Raw genomic sequence first — 18,729 nt, 5'->3', positions numbered from 1 at the left:
AGTCTCAATCCAATAACTTTCAAGTAATCTGGTGATCATATCTATGTGATCAGAATCATATATATCATAATCAGTAGCCCATCCATAATTATTCAAAATGTTACAACTTCTTAAATCAGTGTAGAGGTTAAACTTAATATACATTTCCGTTTTTACAGGAAAATGATATGATTTCGTCTTAGATTTTATGCATAAAAAAAATCCCAATTGAGAAAAAAGTTCCCAATTCGATGTTCAAGGGACCTATTTGAAAACACCTGGAATCATCCCTGTAATAAACGGAACTAGTTTTTTTTTCTTATTCTGTTACATCTTTCCGTGTTTCTGTGGAAAAGTTGATATATTTGATCTAACTCTAGTTTTTTATCAGATGACAAGTGAAGTGTGATAACATTTATAGACATTTTAATGAGTTCGAGTTCCAGTTAGATTTTGAGTTGAAGTTCGAGTATCATTTTGAGTTCGTATATTAACTCGAGTAAGAGTTCTAGATAAAGCTCGAGTTCCGCATAGCCAGAAATTAGTAGTGGTTTTGCTAATTAATATTCATAATATGTAAATGAGAATTGTACCACTTGATAGTACTTTGAACTGGACTGGCTTGATAGGCTTGATATCATTAAAATCTTTAAAACACGGATATTATAAGTTGCCCGTCACAGAGTTCTTATTTACAATCACTTTGATATTTCCGTAGAGTTGTCAGGCGGTCAAAATCAAAACAATGAACGCGAATTTAGTGAATTTTTCGTGCTTCGTGAGTTTATTCTTCTTGAAATAGTGACATTTTAATTGTACGTGGGAACCTAGAGTTGAATGACTACACATACAAGGTTTGGACTTGTTTATTCTTTGGAAATTCAAGTTTCATATTTCACCCCGGCAACCTGTTTTTGTAATGACCTTGTAAGCCAATTTTCAACACGAAGTTTGCAAATTTGACGTTTCAGCCATTTTAGCCTGTATTTTACACTGCAATGTTAAAAGCCTCTCGCTTCGATTTTTAAAATAGCTCAGGAACCTGTATTTTTGCAACAACAGTCATTATGTTTCGTTTAAATGGTGTATATTGTTGTGTATATTCATTTTCTGCCCCGGCAACCTGTCTATCACTTAAATTAAAATTAAAACAGACATTTTTTTCAAAATTCCCTATCATTTTAATGTAATTTCCGTAACCCGTATCCGATTTCTTTAGTATAATATTCAAATAAGCAAAGTGGCGTTGATTCAGTCTGGATATGCGCTTAGAACTTCCAAGTTATAGTATTACTGTGAGATAGTATGAGAAATTTTGGTAAAAGTTAAAATTTTGAGATCCGATATTTAAGAGAAAGATTGCAATTTCTAGTTTCTGTTGGTGCACCTCTTTTTCTTTGAATGCATATTCTTTTATCACATTTATGTTTCAATATGGTATATATACTTTTGTTTCCCAATACGGATTAATAATAGGTAATTTGAAAATAACTGATTAATTGTGTGTGCCATTTTCAGCACTCTGATATATCATGTTGGCCATTATTTTTAAAAGAACCAAGGTATCAAGAGAAAATCAGCTGCCTTTCATATTCCAGTTTAAAAATCGTAAGGGTTCCAAAATAGTTTAAAAAAGTTATTCAGATTTCAAAAACTTTAACCACAGAGTGAATATTTGTGGACGCCGACAGAATGTAGGATCGCTATGTCTCCCTTTTTCGACTAAAGTCGAAGCTCGACAAAAATTGTTGTCCTTTTCAGTCATGATCGGATTCCGACAATCTCTATATGTCACTGTTTTTTGAAAGGCAAGTGATCACATTGAGAGATCTGAACACGCACCTACATCTGAACTACTAGTATTTGTTTTGTTTTTTTCCCCGTCTTTTTCTTAATTTTTGCAAATATTTCAGTGGCAAATATTACACGAAATTCAGCACAAAAACATGTTTCTATATGAGTTGAATACTCTTTTACAAGACGGACCCTGGTGTGATGGTTACAGTTTAGCACTCTGAAAGATATGTTACTCTACATACATACAAGTCATGTATTTGTGTGTTAAATATTTCTCTTGTCGGTGACTTGTAAAGCCAAATATACAGTGTGGAACTTTTGTTGTTGTGATCATCAATAGGCATAGTGTATGATATTCTCATATTGCTATGACGTCTAGCGGTCGTATGTTTTAATCTGCTGGTCGTACAGTTTGCTGCATGTAGCTACAGTTTGAAGAAATACAACAACATATATATTTGGTGCTTAAATTATGTAAGCCTTTACAAAGCATTAAAGAAAGATTGAGTATGATTCATTTTATAATACGGTGCTAAATTTTCATTGATTTCGACAGCAAGCAACCGATGTAAAATTTTGTATGTTTCTTACAGTGATTTTTAAATGGCGTTTTTCTTAAATAACGTTTGATATTTCAACAAATATATGATTACTTTACAAATCACTCATGTTCATGTATTTGTGCTCCACCTCCCCAAAAGATAAAAAAAATAGAGGGAAAGAGAGACGTAAGATACCAAAGGAATATTTTAGGAAAGATGGATGACACTCGGATAATTTCTGTCGTCACATGTGAAATAAATAATATTTCAAACACTTCACACATTAACGGCCAGTGGCAAGTTAAATACATATTCAGAACTAGAACATATTGACTTATGAATTTTGACCCTGCTTTGTATAACCCGACAGACTAAGCCGGATAAATAAAAATGTGAAATTAAGTTTTGATGAATTGTTTATACATGTAGTATAGAAGACTATATAGTAATGACGTTTCATGTGATATGAGAAAACTTACAGTCGACAGAAACTCCTTGTTCTTGTTAACAACTACAAGTTCTGGAAGCTGTACGCTTACATGCTGTTTCTCTTGGTAATAATATATTGTTATTTTTTTCCGGAAAATATACGCTGAATTCCGCATACCGCATCGCGACGATACGCTGCCAACAGCTGGGTTACATTAATGACAGGACGATTGCCGGGATTGTGACAGGATATTCACCGGAACTTTCTTGTTATTTGATAGATTATTTTAATATTTGAATACCTTAGAGATACAAGACTATTTTTTTATGAAAATCTAACAAAAATAGTTTAAAAAGTATTTTTGAGCAACAAAAAAAATGACCGGACGGATTTCACTCTATGTACGCTTTACGTATATTGAACTGATCGACAAAAAGTGTTAATATCTCTTTTGATTTACAATATTTTTTCATACCACTAAGAAATCTGCGAGATTAATAGTTATCTTATATGAAAATTTAAACTTTATAGTAAAACAAATTAATGTTTTTTTCTACAAAAAAAAAATTTGACAATTTACGTGTTGATTATATTGAACTGATCGACAAAAAGTTTTAATATCTCTTTTGAAATTAGCAACCACTGCGACGGAATCGAAAACGGCGACGTCATAATACGACCACGACACTATAGCGGCGCCGAGAGTGATGCGTATAAACAATAGTGTGATTTCCCTTTAAGTAGTTATTACTTTATCATTATGGTACAAGAATCATTCCAAAAAATCAATTGGTGTGGGCCTCAGGTGACTTTTAAAATGTAGATATCATTTGAAAAGTTCCAAATTATCTCCCTTTTGTGCAAAAATGCCATTTTTGGCATTAAAATTGAAATATCTTTTTTAACTCATTGGTGACCTATATTTTTAGCTCACCTGGCCTAAAAGGCCAAGTGAGCTTTTCTCATCACTTGTCGTCCGTCGTCCTTCGTCGTCGTTAACTTTTACAAAAATCTTCTCCTCTGAAACTACTGGGCCAAATTAAACCAAACTTGACCACAATCATCATTGGGGTATCTAGTTTAAAAAATGTGTCCGGTGACCCGGCCAACCATCCAAGATGGCCGCCCTGGCTAAAAATAGAAAAATAGAAGATAGGGGAAAAATGCAGTTTTTGGCTTATAACTCAAAAACCAAAGCATTTAGAGCAAATCTGACATGGGGTAGAATTGTTAAACAGGTGAAGATCTATCTGCCCTGATATTTTCAGATGAATCCGATAACCCGTTGTTGGGTTGCTGCCCCTGAATTGATAATTTTAAGGAAATTTTGCTGTTTTTGGTTATTATCTTGAATATTATTATAGATAGAGATAAACTGTAAGCAGCAATAATGTTCACCAAAGTAAGATTTACAAATAAGTCAACGTGACTGAAATGGTCAGTTGACCCCTTTAGGAGTTATTGCCCTTTTTAGTCCATTTTTAACCATTTTTCGTAAATCTTAGTTATCTTTTACAAAAATCTTCTCTGAAACTACTGGGACAAATTAATCCAAACTTGGCCACAATCATCATTGGGGTATCTAGTTTAAAAAATGTGTGGCGTGACCCGTCCAACCAACCAAGATGGCCGCCATGGCTAAAAATAAAACATAGGGGTAAAATGCAGTTTTTGGCTTATAACTCAAAAACCAAAGCATTTAGAACAAATCTGACAGTGGTAAAATTGTTCATCAGGTCAAGATCTGTCTGCCCTGAAATTTTCAGATGAATCGAACAACCCGTTGTTGGGTTGCTGCCCCTGAATTGATAATTTTAAGGAAATTTTGCTGTTTTTGGTTATTATCTTGAATATTATTATAGATAAAGATAAACTGTAACAGCAATAATGTTCAGCAAAGTAAGATCTACAAATAAGTCAACATGACCAAAATGGTCAGTTGACCACTTTAGGAGTTATTGCCCTTTATAGTCAATGTTTAACCATTTTTCGTAAATCTTAGTAATCTTTTAGAAAAATCTTCTTCTCTGAAACTACTGGGCCAAATTTCACCAAACTTAGCCATGATCATCATTGGGGTATTTAGTTTAAAAATGTGTCTGGTGACCCGGCCAACCAACCAAGATGGCCGCCATGGCTAAAAATAGAACATAAGGGTAAAATGCAGTTTTTGGCTTATAACTCAAAAACCAAAGCATTTAGAGCAAATCTGACAAGGGGTAAAATTGTTTATCAGGTCAAGATCTATCTGCCCTGCAATTTTCAGATGAATCGGACATTCCGTTGTTGGGTTACTGCCCCTGAAGTTGTAATTTTAAGGAAATTTTGCTGTTTTTGGTTATTATATTGAATATTATTATATTATTGGGAGTTTTGGTTCCAACAGTTTAGGAATTAGGGGCCAAAAAAGGGCCCAAATAAGCATTATTCTTGGTTTTCGCACAATAACTTTAGTATAAGTGAATAGATATCTATAAAATTTCAACACAAGGTGTATGACCACAAAAGGAAGGTTGGTATTGATTTTTGGAGTTTTGGTCCTAACAGTTTAGGAATAAGGGGCCCAAAGGGTCCAAAATTAAACTTTGTTTGATTTCATCAAAAATTAAATAATTGGGGTTCTTTGATATGCTGAATCTAACTGTGTATGTAGATTCTTAATTTTTGGTCCCGTTTTCAAATTGGTCTACATTAAAGTCCAAAGGGTCCAAAATTAAACTTAGTTTGATTTTAACAAAAATTGAATCCTTGGGGTTCTTTGATATGCTGAATCTGAACGTGTACTTAGATTATTGATTACTGGTCTTTATGTCAAGTATAAATAAGACCATTCTGCATTGTCTACTTTATATTTGTTGTTGGTTAAGGTTCACTGGTCTTTATGTCAAGTATAAATAAGACTAATCTGCATTGTATACTTTATATTTGTTGTTGGTTAAGGTTCACTGTTCTTTATGTCAAGTATAAATAAGACCATTCTGCATTGTATACTTTATATTTGTTGTTGGTTTAGGTTCACTGTTCTTTATGTCAAGTATAAATAAGACTATTCTGCATTGTATACTTTATATTTGTTGTTGGTTAAGGTTCACTGTTCTTTATGTCAAGTATAAATAAGACTATTCTGCATTGTATACTTTATATTTGTTGTTGGTTAAGGTTGACTGTACTTTATGTCAAGTATAAATCAGACTATTCTGCATTGTATACTTTATATTTGTTGTTGGTTAAGGTTTACTGGTCTTTATGTCAAGTATAAATAAGACCATTCTGCATTGTATACTTTATATTTGTTGTTGGTTAAGGTTTACTGGTCTTTATGTCAAGTATAAATAAGACTATTCTGCATTGTATACTTTATATTTGTTGTTGGTTTAGGTTCACTGGTCTTTATGTCAAGTATAAATAAGACTATTCTGCATTGTATACTTTATATTTGTTGTTGGTTAAGGTTCACTGGTCTTTATGTCAAGTATAAATAAGACTATTCTGCATTGTATACATAATTGTTGTTGGTTTAGGTTCACTGTTCTTTATGTCAAGTATAAATAAGACTATTCTGCATTGTATACTTTATATTCGTTGTTGGTTAAGGTTCACTGTTCTTTATGTCAAGTATAAATAAGACTATTCTGCATTGTATACTTTATATTTGTTGTTGGTTAAGGTTCACTGTTCTTTATGTCAAGTATAAATAAGACTATTCTGCATTGTATACTTTATATTTGTTGTTGGTTAAGGTTCACTGGTCTTTATGTCAAGTATAAATAAGACTATTCTGCATTGTATACTTTATATTTGTTGTTGGTTAAGGTTTACTGGTCTTTATGTCAAGTATAAATAAGACTATTCTGCATTGTATACTTTATATTTGTTGTTGGTTTAGGTTTACTGTTCTTTATGTCAAGTATAAATAAGACCATTCTGCATTGTATACTTTATATTTGTTGTTGGTTTAGGTTCACTGGTCTTTATGTCAAGTATAAATAAGACTATTCTGCATTGTATACTTTATATTTGTTGTTGGTTTGGGTTTACTGGTCTTTATGTCAAGTATAAATAAGACTATTCTGCATTGTATACTTTATATTTGTTGTTAGTTAAGATTCACTGGTCTTTATGTCAAGTATAAATAAGACTATTCTGCATTGTATACTTTATATTTGTTGTTGGTTAAGGTTCGCTGGTCTTTATGTCAAGTATAAATAAGACCATTCTGCATTGTATACTTTATATTTGTTGTTGGTTAAGGTTCACTGGTCTTTATGTCAAGTATAAATAAGACTATTCTGCATTGTATACTTTATATTTGTTGTTGGTTAAGGTTCACTGGTCTTTATGTCAAGTATAAATAAGACTATTCTGCATTGTATACCTTATATTTGTTGTTGGTTAAGGTTTACTGTTCTTTATGTCAAGTATAAATAGGACTATTCTGCATTGTATACTTTATATTTGTTGTTGGTTTAGGTTCACTGGTCTTTATGTCAAGTATAAATAAGACTATTCTGCATTGTATACTTTATATTTGTTGTTGGTTAAGGTTCCCTGTTATTTATGTCAAGTATAAATAAGACTATTCTGCATTGTATACTTTATATTTGTTGTTGGTTTAGGTTTACTGTTCTTTACGTCAAGTATAAATAAGACTATTCTGCATTGTATTGTTTATATTTGTTGTTGGTTAAGGTTCACTGGTCTTTATGTCAAGTATAAATAAGACTATTCTGCATTGTATACTTTATGTCAAGTATAAATAAGACCATTCTGCATTGTATACTTTATATTTGTTGTTGGTTTAGGTTTACTGTTCTTTACGTCAAGTATAAATAAGACTATTCTGCATTGTATACTTTATATTTGTTGTTGGTTAAGGTTCACTGGTCTTTATGTCAAGTATAAATAAGACTATTCTGCATTGTATACTTTATGTCAAGTATAAATAAGACCATTCTGCATTGTATACTTTATATTTGTTGTTGGTTAAGGTTCACTGTTCTTTATGTCAAGTATAAATAAGACTTTCTGCATTGTATACTTTATATTTGTTGTTGGTTTAGGTTTACTGTTCTTTACGTCAAGTATAAATAAGACTATTCTGCATTGTATACTTTATATATGTTGTTGGTTAAGGTTCACTGTTCTTTATGTCAAGTATAAATAAGACCATTCTGCATTGTATACTTTATGTCAAGTATAAATAAGACCATTCTGCATTGTATACTTTATATTTGTTGTTGGTTTAGGTTTACTGTTCTTTACGTCAAGTATAAATAAGACTATTCTGCATTGTATACTTTATATTTGTTGTTGGTTAAGGTTCACTGGTCTTTATGTCAAGTATAAATAAGACTATTCTGCATTGTATACTTTATATTTGTTTTTGGTTAAGGTTCACTGTTCTTTATGTCAAGTATAAATCAGACCATTCTGCATTGTATACTTTATATTTGTTGTTGGTTTAGGTTTACTGTTCTTTACGTCAAGTATAAATAAGACTATTCTGCATTGTATACTTTATATTTGTTGTTGGTTAAGGTTCCCTGTTCTTTATGTCAAGTATAAATTAGACCATTCTGCATTGTATACTTTATATTTGTTGTTGGTTAAGGTTCCCTGTTCTTTATGTCAAGTATAAATAAGACTATTCTGTATTGTATACTTTATATTTGTTGTTGGTTAAGGTTCACTGGTCTTTATGTCAAGTATAAATAAGACCATTCTGCATTGTATACTTTATATTTGTTGTTGGTTTAGGTTCACTGCTCTTTATGTCAAGTATAAATCAGACTATTCTGCATTGTATACTTTATATTTGTTGTTGGTTTAGGTTCTCTGTACTTTATGTCAAGTATAAATAAGACTATTCTGCATTGTATACTTTATATTTGTTGTTGGTTTAGGTTCACTGGTCTTTATGTCAAGTATAAATAAGACTATTCTGCATTGTATACTTTATATTTGTTGTTGGTTAAGGTTCCCTGTTCTTTATGTCAAGTATAAATAAGACTATTCTGTATTGTATGCTTTATATTTGTTGTTGGTTAAGGTTCACTGGTCTTTATGTCAAGTATAAATAAGACCATTCTGCATTGTATACTTTATATTTGTTGTTGGTTTAGGTTCACTGGTCTTTATGTCAAGTATAAATAAGACTATTCTGCATTGTATACTTTATATTTGTTGTTGGTTTAGGTTCACTGGTCTTTATGTCAAGTATAAATCAGACTATTCTGCATTGCATACTTTATATTTGTTGTTGGTTTAGGTTCACTGTTCTTTATGTCAAGTATAAATAAGAATATTCTGCATTGTATACTTTATATTTGTTGTTGGTTAAGGTTCCCTGTTCTTTATGTCAAGTATAAATAAGACTATTCTGCATTGTATACTTTATATTTGTTGTTGGTTTAGGTTCACTGGTCTTTATGTCAAGTATAAATAAGACTATTCTGCATTGTATACTTTATATTTGTTGTTGGTTTAGGTTCACTGGTCTTTATGTCAAGTATAAATAGGACTATTCTGCATTGTATACTTTATATTTGTTGTTGGTTAAGGTTCCCTGTTCTTTATGTCAAGTATAAATAAGACTATTCTGCATTGTATACTTTATATTTGTTGTTGGTTAAGGTTCACTGGTCTTTATGTCATGTATAAATAAGACTATTCTGCATTGTATACTTTATATTTGTTGTTTGTTAAGGTTCACTGTTCTTTATGTCAAGTATAAATAAGACTATTCTGCATTGTATACTTTATATTTGTTGTTGGTTAAGGTTCACTGGTCTTTATGTCAAGTATAAATAAGACTAGTCTGCATTGTATACTTTATATTTGTTGTTGGTTTAGGTTCACTGGTCTTTATGTCAAGTATAAATCAGACCATTCTGCATTGTATACTTTATATATTTGTTGTTGGTTAAGGTTCACTGGTCTTTATGTCAAGTATAAATAAGACTATTCTGCATTGTATACTTTATATTTGTTGTTGGTTTAGGTTCACTGGTCTTTATGTCAAGTATAAATCAGACCATTCTGCATTGTATACTTTATATTTGTTGTTGGTTAAGGTTCACTGGTCTTTATGTCAAGTATAAATAAGACTATTCTGCATTGTATACTTTATATTTGTTGTTGGTTTAGGTTCACTGGTCTTTATGTCAAGTATAAATAAGACTATTCTGCATTGTATACTTTATATTTGTTGTTGGTTTAGGTTCACTGTTCTTTATGTCAAGTATAAATAAGACTATTCTGCATTGTATACTTTATATTTGTTGTTGGTTAAGGTTCACTGGTCTTTATGTCAAGTATAAATAAGACTATTCTGCATTGTATACTTTATATTTGTTGTTGGTTTAGGTTCACTGCTCTTTATGTCAAGTATAAATAAGACTATTCTGCATTGTATACTTTATATTTGTTGTTGGTTTAGGTTTACTGTTCTTTATGTCAAGTATAAATCAGACCATTCTGCATTGTATACTTTATATTTGTTGTTGGTTAAGGTTCACTGGTCTTTATGTCAAGTATAAATAAGACTATTCTGCATTGTATACTTTATATTTGTTGTTGGTTTAGGTTCACTGGTCTTTATGTCAAGTATAAATAAGACTATTCTGCATTGTATACTTTATATTTGTTGTTGGTTAAGGTTCACTGGTCTTTATGTCAAGTATAAATAAGACTATTCTGCATTGTATACTTTATATTTGTTGTTGGTTTAGGTTCACTGGTATTTATGTCAAGTATAAATAAAACTATTCTGCATTGTATACTTTATATTTGTTGTTGGTTTAGGTTCACTGTTCTTTATGTCAAGTATAAATAAGACTATTCTGCATTGTATACTTTATATTTGTTATTGGTTTAGGTTCACTGGTCTTTATGTCAAGTATAAATAAGACTATTCTGCATTGTATACTTTATATTTGTTGTTGGTTAAGGTTTACTGTTCTTTATGTCAAGTATAAATAAGACTATTCTGCATTATATACTTTATATTTGTTGTTGGTTTAGGTTCACTGTTCTTTTATGTCAAGTATAAATAAGAATATTCTGCATTGTATACTTTATATTTGTTGTTGGTTTAGGTTCCCTGTTCTTTATGTCAAGTATAAATAAGACTATTCTGCATTATATACTTTATATTTGTTGTTTGTTAAGGTTCACTGTTCTTTATGTCAAGTATAAATAAGACTATTCTGCATTGTATACTTTATATTTGTTTTTGGTTAAGGTTCACTGTTCTTTATGTCAAGTATAAATAGGACTACTCTGCATTGTATACTTTATATTTGTTGTTGGTTAAGGTTCACTGGTCTTTATGTCAAGTATAAATAAGACTATTCTGCATTATATACTTTATATTTGTTGTTTGTTAAGGTTCACTGTTCTTTATGTCAAGTATAAATAAGACCAGTCTGCATTGTATACTTTATATTTGTTGTTGGTTTAGATTCACTGGTCTTTATGTCAAGTATAAATAAGACTATTCTGCATTATATACTTTATATTTGTTGTTTGTTAAGGTTCACTGTTCTTTATGTCAAGTATAAATAAGACCAGTCTGCATTGTATACTTTATATTTGTTGTTGGTTTAGATTCACTGGTCTTTATGTCAAGTATAAATAAGACTATTCTGCATTGTATACTTTATATTTGTTGTTGGTTTAGGTTCACTGGTCTTTATGTCAAGTATAAATAAGACTATTCTGCATTATATACTTTATATTTGTTGTTTGTTAAGGTTCACTGTTCTTTATGTCAAGTATAAATAAGACCAGTCTGCATTGTATACTTTATATTTGTTGTTGGTTTAGGTTCACTGGTCTTTATGTCAAGTATAAATAAGACTATTCTGCATTGTATACTTTATATTTGTTGTTGGTTTAGGTTCACTGGTCTTTATGTCAAGTATAAATAAGACTATTCTGCATTGTATACTTTATATTTGTTGTTGGTTAAGGTTTACTGTTCTTTATGTCAAGTATAAATAAGACTATTCTGCATTGTATTCTTTATATGTGTTGTTGGTTTAGGTTCACTGGTCTTTATGTCAAGTATAAATAAGACTATTCTGCATTGTATACTTTATATTTGTTGTTGGTTTAGGTTTACTGGTCTTTATGTCAAGTATAAATAAGACCATTCTGCATTGTATACTTTATATTTGTTTTTGGTTAAGGTTTAATATTCTTTATGTCAAGTATAAATAAGACTATTCTGCATTGTATACTTTATATTTGTTGTTGGTTTAGGTTCACTGGTCTTTATGTCAAGTATAAATAAGACTATTCTGCATTGTATACTTTATATTTGTTGTTGGTTAAGGTTCACTGGTCTTTATGTCAAGTATAAATAAGACTATTCTGCATTGTATACTTTATATTTGTTGTTGGTTAAGGTTCCCTGTTCTTTATGTCAAGTATAAATAAGACCATTCTGCATTGTATACTTTATATTTGTTGTTTGTTAAGGTTCACTGGTCTTTATGTCAAGTATAAATAAGACTATTCTGCATTGTATACTTTATATTTGTTGTTGGTTAAGGTTCACTGGTCTTTATGTCAAGTATAAATAAGACTATTCTGCATTGTATACTTTATATTTGTTGTTGGTTTAGGTTGACTGTCCTTTATATCAAGTATAAATAAGACTATTCTGCATTGTATACTTTATGTCAAGTATAAATAAGACTATTCTGCATTGTATACTTTATATTTGTTGTTGGTTAAGGTTTACTGTTCTTTATGTCAAGTATAAATAAGACTATTCTGCATTGTATACTTTATATTTGTTGTTGGTTAAGGTTCCCTGTTCTTTATGTCAAGTATAAATAAGACCATTCTGCATTGTATACTTTATATTTGTTGTTGGTTTAGGTTCACTGGTCTTTATGTCAAGTATAAATAAGACTATTCTGCATTGTATACTTTATATTTGTTGTTGGTTAAGGTTCACTGTTCTTTATGTCAAGTATAAATAAGACTATTCTGCATTGTATACTTTATATTTGTTCTTGGTTAAGGTTTACTGTTCTTTATGTCAAGTATAAATAAGACTATTCTGCATTGTATACTTTATATTTGTTCTTGGTTAAGGTTTACTGTTCTTTATGTCAAGTATAAATAAGACTATTCTGCATTGTATACTTTAGTTCCCTGTTCTTTATGTCAAGTATATATAAGACCATTCTGCATTGTATACTTTATATTTGTTGTTGGTTTAGGTTTACTGGTCTTTATGTCAAGTATAAATAAGACTAGTCTGCATTGTATACTTTATATTTGTTGTTGGTTTAGGTTCACTGGTCTTTATGTCAAGTATAAATAAGACTATTCTGCATTGTATACTTTATATTTGTTGTTGGTTTAGGTTCACTGGTCTTTATGTCAAGTATAAATAAGACTAATCTGCATTGTATACTTTATATTTGTTGTTGGTTAAGGTTTACTGGTCTTTATGTCAAGTATAAATAAGACTATTTTGCATTTTATACTTTATATTTGTTGTTGGTTAAGGTTCACTGGTCTTTATGTCAAGTATAAATAAGACTATTCTGCATTGTATACTTTATATTTGTTGTTGGTTTAGGTTTACTGTTCTTTATGTCAAGTATAAATAAGACTATACTGCATTGTATACTTTATATTTGTTGTTGGTTTAGGTTCACTGGTCTTTATGTCAAGTATAAATAAGACTATTCCGCATTGTATACTTTATATTTGTTGTTGGTTTAGGGTCACTGGTCTTTATGTCAAGTATAAATAAGACTATTCTGCATTGTATACTTTATATTTGTTGTTGGTTAAGGTTTAATATTCTTTATGTCAAGTATAAATAAGACTATTCTGCATTGTATACTTTATATTTGTTGTTGGTTTAGGTTCACTGGTCTTTATGTCAAGTATAAATAAGACTATTCTGCATTGTATACTTTATATTTGTTGTTGGTTAAGGTTTAATATTCTTTATGTCAAGTATAAATAAGACTATTCTGCATTGTATACTTTATATTTGTTGTTGGTTAAGGTTCACTGTTCTTTATATCAAGTATAAATAAGACTATTCTGCATTGTATACTTTATATTTGTTGTTGGTTTAGGTTCACTGGTCTTTATGTCAAGTATAAATAAGACTATTCTGCATTGTATACTTTATATTTGTTGTTGGTTAAGGTTCACTGGTCTTTATGTCAAGTATAAATAAGATTATTCTGCATTGTATACTTTATATTTGTTGTTGGTTAAGGTTCACTGGTCTTTATGTCAAGTATAAATAAGACTATTCTGCATTGTATACTTTATATTTGTTGTTGGTTAAGGTTCACTGTTCTTTATGTCAAGTATAAATAAGACCATTCTGCATTGTATACTTTATATGTGTTGTTGGTTTAGGTTCACTGGTCTTTATGTCAAGTATAAATAAGACTATTCTGCATTGTATACTTTATATTTGTTGTTGGTTTAGGTTCACTGGTCTTTATGTCAAGTATAAATAAGACTATTCTGCATTGTATACTTTATATGTGTTGTTGGTTAAGGTTTACTGTTCTTTATGTCAAGTATAAAGAAGACTATTCTGCATTGTATACTTTATATTTGTTGTTGGTTTAGGTTTACTGTTCTTTATGTCAAGTATAAATAAGACTATTCTGCATTGTATACTTTATATGTGTTGTTGGTTAAGGTTCACTGGTCTTTATGTCAAGTATAAATAAGACTATTCTGCATTGTATACTTTATATTTGTTGTTGGTTAAGGTTGACTGTTCTTTATGTCAAGTATAAATAAGACTATTCTGCATTGTATACTTTATATTTGTTGTTGGTTAAGGTTGACTGTTCTTTATGTCAAGTATAAATAAGACTATTCTGCATTGTATACTTTATATTTGTTGTTGGTTTAGGTTCACTGGTCTTTATGTCAAGTATAAATAAGACCATTCTGCATTGTATACTTTATATTTGTTGTTGGTTTAGGTTTACTGTTCTTTATGTCAAGTATAAATAAGACTATTCTGCATTGTATACTTTATATGTGTTGTTGGTTAAGGTTCACTGGTCTTTATGTCAAGTATAAATAAGACTATTCTGCATTGTATACTTTATATTTGTTGTTGGTTAAGGTTTAATATTCTTTATGTCAAGTATAAATAAGACTATTCTGCATTGTATACTTTATATTTGTTGTTGGTTAAGGTTCACTGTTCTTTATGTCAAGTATAAATAAGACTATTCTGCATTGTATACTTTATATTTGTTGTTGGTTTAGGTTCACTGGTCTTTATGTCAAGTATAAATAAGACTATTCTGCATTGTATACTTTATATTTGTTGTTGGTTAAGGTTCACTGGTCTTTATGTTAAGTATAAATAAGATTATTCTGCATTGTATACTTTATATTTGTTGTTGGTTAAGGTTCACTGGTCTTTATGTCAAGTATAAATAAGACTATTCTGCATTGTATACTTTATATTTGTTGTTGGTTAAGGTTCACTGGTCTTTATGTCAAGTATAAATAAGACTATTCTGCATTGTATACTTTATATTTGTTGTTGGTTTAGGTTCACTGGTCTTTATGTCAAGTATAAATAAGACTATTCTGCATTGTATACTTTATATTTGTTGTTGGTTAAGGTTCACTGGTCTTTATGTCAAGTATAAATAAGACTATTCTGCATTGTATACTTTATATTTGTTGTTGGTTAAGGTTCACTGGTCTTTATGTCAAGTATAAATGAGACTATTCTGCATTGTATACTTTATATGTGTTGTTGGTTAAGGTTCACTGGTCTTTATGTCAAGTATAAATAAGACTATTCTGCATTGTATACTTTATATGTGTTGTTGGTTAAGGTTGACTGTTCTTTATGTCAAGTATAAATAAGACTATTCTGCATTGTATACTTTATATTTGTTGTTGGTTAAGGTTGACTGGTCTTTATGTCAAGTATAAATAAGACTATTCTGCATTGTATACTTTATATTTGTTGTTGGTTTAGGTTCACTGGTCTTTATGTCAAGTATAAATAAGACCATTCTGCATTGTATACTTTATATTTGTTGTTGGTTAAGGTTCACTGTTCTTTATGTCAAGTATAAATAAGACTATTCTGCATTGTATACTTTATATTTGTTGTTGGTTAAGGTTCACTGGTCTTTATGTCAAGTATAAATAAGACTATTCTGCATTGTATACTTTATATTTGTTGTTGGTTTAGGTTCACTGTTCTGTATGTCAAGTATAAATAAGACTATTCTGCATTGTATACTTTATATTTGTTGTTGGTTTAGGTTCACTGGTCTTTATGTCAAGTATAAATAAGACCATTCTGCATTGTATACTTTATATTTGTTGTTGGTTAAGGTTCACTGTTCTTTATTTCAAGTATAAATAAGACTATTCTGCATTGTATACTTTATATTTGTTGTTGGTTAAGGTTCACTGGTCTTTATGTCAAGTATAAATAAGACTATTCTGCATTGTATACTTTATATTTGTTGTTGGTTTAGGTTCACTGTTCTTTATGTCAAGTATAAATAAGACTATTCTGCATTGTATACTTTATATTTGTTGTTGGTTTAGGTTCACTGGTCTTTATGTCAAGTATAAATAAGACCATTCTGCATTGTATACTTTATATTTGTTGTTGGTTAAGGTTCACTGTTCTTTATGTCAAGTATAAATAAAACTATTCTGCATTGTATACTTTATATTTGTTGTTGGTTTAGGTTCACTGGTCTTTATGTCAAGTATAAATAAGACTATTCTGCATTGTATACTTTATATTTGTTGTTGGTTTAGGTTCACTGGTATTTATGTCAAGTATAAATAAGACCATTCTGCATTGTATACTTTATATTTGTTGTTGGTTAAGGTTCATTGTATAGATAAAATTGATCCTATTACTTTATTATTTATTGCATTATACATGTTATATAGGTAACATTAATGCAACAACTACCTATTATTTATCGTTTTACATTGTACATGTTGTATAGGTAAAATTTATTCAACAGTTACCTATTATTTATTGCATTATACATGTTATAAAGGTAACATTAGTGCAATAATTTACCTATTTTTTATCGTTTTGAACTATATAGGTAACATTAATGCAACAACTACCTATTATTTATCGTTTTACATTGTACATGTTGTATAGGTAAAATTTATTCAACAGTTACCTATTATTTATTGCATTATACATGTTATAAAGGTAACATTAGTGCAATAATTTACCTATTTTTTATCGTTTTGAACTATATAGGTAACATTAATGCAACAACTACCTATTATTTATCGTTTTACATTGTACATGTTGTATAGGTAAAATTTATTCAACAGTTACCTATTATTTATTGCATTATAAATACATGTTATAAAGGTAACATTAGTGCAATAATTTACCTATTTTTTATCTTTTTGAACTATATATATAGGTAACATTAATGCAACAACTACCTATTATTTATCGTTTTACATTGTACATGTTGTATAGGTAAAATTTATTCAACAGTTACCTATTATTTATTGCATTATACATGTTATAAAGGTAACATTAGTGCAATAATTTACCTATTTTTTATCGTTTTGAACTATATAGGTAACATTAATGCAACAACTACCTATTATTTATCGTTTTACATTGTACATGTTGTATAGGTAAAATTTATTCAACAGTTACCTATTATTTAATGCTTTACAGTTTTTGAAATAAAAGATATATATGTGTATAATTAATGAAAGATTATTTGATTGTATTTCAGGGTAAGACTCCTTATGATCTGGCAATATCAGGGTATGGTTCTGAAGAGAAGAAGAAAGAAGTGATAGACTTCCTTAAGGTAAATAGTCTTGTCTTACTTTAAAAGATATTTACAGATTATGAGAGACAAAACAGACTTGGTAAAAAGAAATTACAATTAAACATTTGCCTGTAGTTTTCAATGTCATTGTAGTAATTTTTGTCAGTTAACAATGTAAGTTAGATTTATGAGTTTGACTGTCCCTTTGGTATCTTTCGTCCCTCTTTTTAGCTCACCTGGCCCGAAGGGCCAAGTGAGCTTTTCCCATCACTTGGCGTCCGTCGTCCGTCGTCCGTCGTCGTCGTCCGTCGTCGTTAACTTTTACAAAAATCTTCTCCTCTGAAACTACTGGGCCAAATCAAACCAAACTTGGCCACAATCATCATTGAGGTATCTAGTTTATAAAATGTGTGGCGTGACCCGGCCAACCAACCAAGATGGCCGCCATGGCTAAAAATAGATCATAGGGGTAAAATGCAGTTTTTGGCTTATAACTCAAAAACCAAAGCATTTAGAGCAAATCTGACAGGGGTAAAACTGTTTATCAGGTCAAGATCTTTCTGCCCTCAAATTTTCAGATGAATCCGACAACCCGTTGTTGGGTTGCTGCCCCTGAATTGGTAATTTTAGGGATTTTTTGCAGTTTTTGGTTATTATCTTGAATATTATTATAGATAGAGATAAACTGTAAACAGCAATAATGTTCAGCAAAGTTAGATTTACAAATAAGCCAGCATGACCAAAATGGTCAGTTGACCCCTTTAGGAGTTATTGACCTTTATAGTCAATTTTTAACCGTTTTTCGTAAATCTTAGAAATCTTTTACAAAAATCTTCTCCTCTGAAACTACTGGGCCAAATTAATCCAAGCTTGGCCACAATCATCTTTGGGGTATCTAGTTTAAAAAATGTGTGGTGTGACCCGGCCAACCAACCAAGATGGCTGCCATGGCTAAAAATAGAACATAGGGGTAAAATGCAGTTTTTGGCTTATAACTCAAAAACCAAAGCATTTAGAGCAAATCTGACAGGGTTAAAAGTGTTAATCAGGTCAAGATCTATCTGTCCTGAAATTTTCAGATGAATCAGACAACCTGTTGTTGGGTTGCTGCCCCTGAATTGGTATTTTTAAGGAAATTTTGCTGTTTTTGGTTATTATCTTGAAT

General features: G+C 30.1%; 1 protein-coding gene across 1 annotated transcript in view; it reads left to right on the top strand.

Moving 5' to 3' along the window:
• The window catches only part of LOC139493903 (uncharacterized), an 89,333-nt gene that overhangs the window by 27,210 nt on the left and 43,394 nt on the right, over positions 1–18,729 (top strand). Inside the window, exon 8 of the mRNA XM_071282065.1 lies at positions 17,526–17,603. Within this exon, the coding sequence (XP_071138166.1) occupies positions 17,526–17,603 (78 nt within the window). The remainder of the gene's footprint in view (positions 1–17,525; positions 17,604–18,729) is intronic.

This window comes from Mytilus edulis, chromosome 11, assembly GCF_963676685.1.
Source record: "Mytilus edulis chromosome 11, xbMytEdul2.2, whole genome shotgun sequence".
Taxonomy (NCBI): domain Eukaryota; kingdom Metazoa; phylum Mollusca; class Bivalvia; order Mytilida; family Mytilidae; genus Mytilus; species Mytilus edulis.
Note: the sequence above shows the minus strand (reverse complement) of the source record. Positions and strands in the feature narration are given on the sequence as shown.